At 35.5% G+C, this 6,951-nt stretch overlaps 1 protein-coding gene across 2 annotated transcripts in view; it reads right to left on the bottom strand.

The window, feature by feature from the left end:
- Positions 1-337: 337 nt before the first annotated feature.
- UBE2W (ubiquitin conjugating enzyme E2 W) overlaps positions 338-6,951 on the bottom strand; it is a 31,719-nt gene continuing 25,105 nt past the window's right edge. Inside the window, exons 4-6 of one of the 2 annotated variants that reach the window (XR_006172131.1) lie at positions 6,629-6,784; positions 4,822-4,916; positions 338-1,329 (exon numbers count right to left, since the gene is read on the bottom strand). Coding sequence is in view for 1 of the 2 variants with exons in the window: in XM_042839904.1 (XP_042695838.1) it covers positions 1,316-1,329; positions 4,822-4,897; positions 6,629-6,784 (246 nt within the window). In the remaining variant the exon portion in view is untranslated. The remainder of the gene's footprint in view (positions 1,330-4,821; positions 4,917-6,628; positions 6,785-6,951) is intronic. The other variant, XM_042839904.1, reaches the window with a different exon arrangement.

Raw genomic sequence — 6,951 nt, 5'->3', positions numbered from 1 at the left:
CCCCCCCCCCCCCCCCCCCCCCCCCCCCCCCCCCCCCCCAAGGGGAGAGGGGAAAGGGTGAAGTAAAAGCCTGGAGGAAAAACAAAACAAACAAAATGGTTGTGAAGGACAAGCAAGTTAAGAAAATATACTTTAGTCTAAACTTAAATAAGAAGGTCCACACTTTTTTGTCAAAACATTAAGCCTCTGTCAAAAATGTATTTTTTTTTCTTTTTATAGTACAGGATTAAAAGACAAGATGATGCTTACACGGTAAAGAAATAATTTACATGAAAATAACTTCAGACTTTTCAGCTTTTCAATCAAAATATTTCATAACATTCAAACATGACATACAACAACAAAAGAAACAGTGAATGCAAACAAAAATGTTATATGATTTCTTTCAAACACATAAATAAATGAAATATTGGTGTAGGCAGTAGGGCTCATGCTGATGGCTAGCAGGAAATAACAGTGTGCAATCTATTTGGAAAAAGCTCTAAAGTACAAATTACAAGCCCAATTATGGACTGCAGCAAGTTCAGTTATATCACTGCCATCCTCTCTTATCTCCAAAATAAATTCTTGATTAAATCATTCATACCCTAAATTACTCATACCTTTGCTTCAGAGATATGAATAACTATATACAAAAAGTAGTTTTATTTCACCATAGGGATAACATTGTACCTCCCTGCCAATGTCACTTGAAAAACCTTCCATGTCAAAACAATTTGACAGCAGACAAACAATTTAATAAATATGCAATGATCTTATTACAGTCCTTCAGCTAAGCATGTTACCTCATGCTGCTAGTTTTGAGATCACAGTGCATAGAATCCAAATACAAAAGAATGGGGTGGCTTTTAAGGTACAGGTAGATCCCTTGCTTATAATTCAAATATCTGAAACTTTCCCCAGCTCTATTACACATCAATCTTTTTGTGGCAGGAGCAAAAAACCTTTCCCTGGTACAATGTCCATTGCCGGCAATGGATGCACCAAAACCGCAAAGGAGTTCAGTGTTATTGCACAATATATGAAGACCTGGAATTCTCCAAAAGCTTAAAATAAAAATAATGGAATTATTCTGACATTTCTGGACACCTGCATTAATACTGTATGACTAATAAAAGCATGTCAGTTGCATGGACTGAACCAGCGATCAACATGCGCCCAGAATGCACACTAGTAAAAATGCAGTCAAAGGAAGTAGTCTTCTTTGCCTATAGGTCACTTCCAGTCAAAGGTTAAAGTTCAAAGACTGAATGATCAAAGTGCTCGTTTTCTCAGTAGGACTATCTTCTGCTACGAGGATCACAAAATGGTGGCATCAACATGTGTCATCTTTAAAATAAGATAAAAAAAGAGAATGTTTATATATTTACTACAAACACTAAGTCCGAATTACCAAGGAGATGTATGCATGAGCAACTCCTGGCACAGAAATTAAGGCGCAGTGGAAACACACCAAATGAATAAGTTGACAATTCTGTTCAATAATGACTCAAGAAAAAGAGATGAGAGTATAAAATACAAAATTGCCAAACTACTATCCACACATTCTTAAGTGCATTAGTATTGGCAAGCAGTCAATCAAAAGGACAATAATTAGTACATTCAATATTTAGAAAGTCAAACACTAGGAAAAGGAAATACCAAATACACTAAATATTTTGATCCCCTTGAAGTAAAAGCAGGCCTACATCCATTTCTGAAACTGAGAAATCTTTCCATAAGGAATATATATCGGTATGTGTCAGCACAGCTGGTTTATCCAGATGCCTCCAATCTTAACACTTTTTTATATTTCTCAAGAATCAACACAAACTACATCTGATCGAACCATGCAAAGGCAATACATCACTCCTGTAACACTAAGACTTGAAATGTGAAAATATTTATATTCGCTGAATTTTAAGGACTGTGACTGGACCTATTAAAAAAGAGAATACTGCGCCAGGTGTGTCTGCTCTACACTTTAATATTTAAATATAAATATTTGCCTGAGGAAACTTACCCATTTAAACCTTTCACTCCACATATCAACATGTAGAATATTTGCAACTGGTAACAGGAGATATTAAGCTTGTAAACAGAAAACGAACTTACTGTCCAGTCATTAATGCACTAACTTGTAATCTTGCATACACAGAAAAGGTAGCCATACAAACAGCACACATTACTAAATCCATGAACAGTAAAAATAGAAGTCACAGCAAACAGTTCTACATTCTCACTGGGAAAACACTATGTGCTCAGTACTACTACATATCAGGGAAAAAAAAGAAAAGAGCCTTTGTTTTATTAAGAGGGTAAGGAACAAAGCTGTACATGTAAGGAAAAAAAAGGGTAAGAACGCAAGAGAGATGATGAGGTGTTTAAATAGCATAGTAAAAGTTTAGAAGTATCAGGGAAAACACCTCTTAAAAAATAAAATCAAAAGCCAAAAACAGTAAGGAATTGCTGGCTGAAAAAAAAATCACCAATGCCACATACTCTTTCTCCCCATAAAATTCTACCTCTTAACAACACAAAGGAATAGACAACAGCTTTATGAAACCAATTTCAGCCTAACATGGCTAAGAAAACCTTATCTGGAAGATCCTCCTTTGTCTTTGACACAGCACAACCAACTCTGAGAAAGTCGATGTGAAATTCAATGTACAGTTGAAGGAGGTGTTGAGTATGGTAGTCAAAGACACCATTAGTAAGACAAAGCAGGTTTTAAAAGAGGACTTCTGAGGATGCTGAGTTTGTAACAAACAAGGATCTATAACTGTTTACAGAATAAGTTGTTTTGTTGAGTCAGGGAGGAAATGACAATTTTTATCTAATATTTGAAGATTTTACTTTTTTAATTTAAGTATTTAAAAGGATTAGAAGCACAGTAATAGTTTAATTAGTTGTAATTGTAATTAGTAGCTAAAAAGGAAGTAAAAACAAATGAAAATATTATGAAGCAAAACAATAAGTTATTTAAATGAACTGACTTGTTTTCTCATCTCTTCAGTTGCTTTTCCAGGTTACTCTGACTTAGTAGGTTCTCCGACTTTCAGAAAACAACTACTGAATAACTGCTTTGAGGTAACTACATGATTTGTTCAACGGAATACAAGCAGCTTGATTTTCTTTCTGGGTCACAATTATATAGTAACTTTCAGAGTCAAATAGCCACTTTTTTTTTCTGTACTTATTTGATCTTTTGCTTACTTAACTCAAATTTCATGAATAAAAAATGAAAGTATTATCTGTTCTACTTGAGAGACACAACTCCCAAACAAAAGGAGATGGCTGTAGTACCAATGCAAAGTAAGCAGGACTTATTTTAACTACAACATAAAGCCAATAAATGAAATTTAATTTCATTTCCCTTTAGAATTAACTAGCAAGTAAAAACAAAATTAAAATAGTAAATTAAAAAAAATTCCAAAATAGCCAATAAAGATAAAGCAAACTCAAAATAATTAAGCAGCAAAGATACTGCAAGAGTGAAAAACAAAAAAAAGAAAAAGTGAGTATTGAATAATCTAGTGAAGATGAAAAATCCAGCCTATTATCCTTGCAGAGAAAGAGTACAATTATTATTGGAGTCAATTTCATAAACAGCATTATTTACAACCATATGATAAGCAGCCTTAAGTTTCTTAAATACTTACACCCTACAACATACAGCACTGGCCTTACTGTGATTGAAATCAACTTGTTTTAGACTATCACGAGTAGCACACTTTCATTCTGTTCCACTTCCATTTGTCAAAAAACCATGGGCATCCACAAATACTACGGAACTCAAACATTTACTATTAAGGCATCTCTGGGTTTTTGAGCATTTATGCACGAAAGCAGCATCATCTCTCCAGTCCTGCTATCTCAAACTACCTGACCTCACTTCACATACAAAACAGAACATTCCCTGGTGTAGGGAGACAGCAGAAAAATGCATGTCTTATGATGGATGCTTCACTTAAAGGTAAGAGCAGCTCTTCCCTGCATCATCTAAGCATACAGCATTTTCTGCTCTTTCCCAATGACTATTTGACAGTATTTTCCCAGTGAAAGCCAAGAACATAGAGCCAGCAAGAGAAAAGGAAAGCATAGCCTCTGTCCCTCCCATCCTGTCTTACTTTCTTTTAGGGACCAGACACAACTAGCACATACAGCCAAACCTAGCTCTGGGAAGAAGATGACAAATGCTGAAGCAAAAGAAAGAAACCACACAGCATAAAGTCAGATAAAGAGCAGATGACAAGGAAAAAAACAACAAGAAAACAGCACTAGCACTACAGACACTGTAGAATTATAAAAAGCAATTCTAGTACATAAATATTTATCATGTACACATAAACTCTTATTACTACACTTCTAACTATAAGTTCCTAAGAGTCTTTAAGTCATCCAACTGTCTACACAGAAAATTCTGGCAGATGGTGGAATTAACTGAAAATATGTGACTGTTAGAAACATGTAAATGTGTTTCTACTGCAGTAAAAGCCTTAAAAGCCCTTAAAAGCATTACTGGCAATAAGAGAAAAAAGAGCTACACTCACTTTAATTAAGGATTTTCTACACCTCAAACTTAAGACCTCTCATGGATTGAGACAATTTACAAGAGCTATTATTCCAATTTAGCCCAACAATTCAAAACATACTATCTGTGCTATCTAAATTTCACTTGGGAGCCATTAAAACAAGATGTGCAGAAATTCACATCAAGTATCCAAGAAACAGCATTTCATAAACTTTTGAAATTAATGAGTTTAAGACTTTCAACGCATTTATCCTTCATTCCCACATTTCAATTGTCTTCAAAATTCCTGGTCTTAGTGAAATACTTACCATGATACCACCATTTTGTTTTCTTTGGATTCTTGTTACACGTTCTTACATAAAATGAGTTATCTGGAGGTCGCCTCTGCAACAGAAGAAAAGACCTACAAATAATCAAACAATCCCCATATAGTAAATACATGAACTATTTCAGAAGTTCATGAAAGGTTATGTGAATATAGTGAAAGTAAAGCAACAAACAGGGAAAGTCATCTTGCAAGAAAAATGTAGGTAATGGCTTTTATTGCAGATAATCCAAGCTAAGATCCCATGATAAATTCCAAATAGCCTAGAGAAAGACTGGGGTAGGAACAAGTGGGTATTAGGAAGAATAAGTAAAGAGGAGAGCCCATGAGAAAGGAAGAGTTTTTGATTAAAAAAAAAAATAAATAAAAGAGAAATTCCTTTCCATTTTTTTTTTATCTAATTGTTATATCTTAGGTCCAGTTCACACTGATAAATCGTAGCTTAGAATGGGTGAAAAATGAACTTTGATTCATTTGGTTTTGTTGGGCAAAGTCAGAGGCAGAGGATAAAACAAAGCAATTTGAGAGGTATTTTCCTACCAAAATCACATGAGTAGGACCAACTGGGATATGTTAAATATGCATGTTGGGAAAGCACATATCTGCCCCTGTACTCAGCTCTGGTGAGGCCTCACCTCGAGTACTGTGTTCAGTTTGGGGCACCTCAGTACAAAAAGGACACTGAGGTGCTGGAGCAGGTCCAAAGAAGGGCAACAAGGCTTGTGAAGGGCTTGGAGAATATGGCCTGTGAGGAGAGACTGAAGGAACTGGGGCTGTTCAGTCTGGGGAAAAGGAGGCTGAGGGGAGACCTTACTGCTCTCTTCCAATACCTGAAATGTGCTTACAGCGAGAGGGGGTTGGTCTCTTCTCACTGGTGACAGGATGAGGGGAAATGGCCTCAAGTTGTGCCAGGGTAAGTTTAGGTTGGATATCAGGAAAAACAACTTTACAGAAAGAGTGGTTAAGCACTGGAATGGGTTGAGTCACCATCCCTGGATGTGTTTAAAAACCATTTGGATGTGGTGCTCAGGGACATGATTTAGCAGAGGGTTGTTAGGGTAGTACGGTTAGTTCATGGTTGGACTCTATGATCTTTAAGGTCTTTTCCAACCTGAGTGATTTTATGATTCTATATGTACAAGCTCTGACCAAATTAACCTCCACAGAAATTCCACTCCAAAACTAATGGTCAAAAGTAAAAGAGCAACTTCTTTTCCAAGAAAAGTCTGAGCATCACTCATTTATGATCAAAAAGCAGCTTAGGATCATTTACTTTTCTGAAATAAAAGTGATCAAGGTCAATAAAATAGTACAACTTAGACATCTGCAAAAAAGACATTTCGCATTTCGTCAGTTGTTTTGAGTTGCCTTTAGAGACAAACAATTTTAACAGAATTGCAAGAATTTAACTTTGTGTTAATATAATGTAATGAATTGGTACAAACAGAAGCTTGCTATTTACACTTCTTCTCCAATAAAGCCATGCAAACAGATTACCATCAAACAAAGTTACGAAGTACTTACTGTACTATTTAGTTTGCAGTTCTAACTTAATACTTTCGAATAACAGAAATTTAGATGTAGCAAGTTTGCCTATTTTAGAATTTCAGAAACAAAAAAAATCTTACTTTGCAAAATAGAAAACTAATAATTTTCACTTATTCTACTCCAACGGTGCTGAAATCAGCAGGCGGTGGCAACCCTGCCCATCACAAGGTGACTGGAACTACAAGACCTTTAAGGGCCCTTCCAACCCAAGCCAGTGACTCTATGACAAAAAAACTTCATACCTTTTCTTTGCAGCTGGAAAGCATGCTAATAATGCTAAGACAAACAGATTGCACTGAGAGAGCTGGAGACCAGTCTTCTGTTAGAATGGACAAACAGATATGACCATTGCTATAAACATGTGGATGAACAGGAATATTGTCACCAGTAAACATGACCTAAAAAAAAAGAACAACACACATGTTTAACATCCAACTTTCAAATAAAACTACACAGTTTCTGTAAAATAAAGTGGGTTCCGACATTTTCATTTACAATAAATAATGCAACATACCATATTATATTCATTCATTTTTTGAGCTGTTAGTCAAAATGTAAAATGAAA

Source organism: Centrocercus urophasianus, unplaced genomic scaffold (assembly GCF_019232065.1).
Source record: "Centrocercus urophasianus isolate 14NV4802_14NV808 unplaced genomic scaffold, USGS_Curo_1.0 seq_11, whole genome shotgun sequence".
Classification (NCBI taxonomy): Eukaryota; Metazoa; Chordata; class Aves; order Galliformes; family Phasianidae; genus Centrocercus; species Centrocercus urophasianus.
This window is presented reverse-complemented; position numbering and strand designations above follow the sequence as displayed.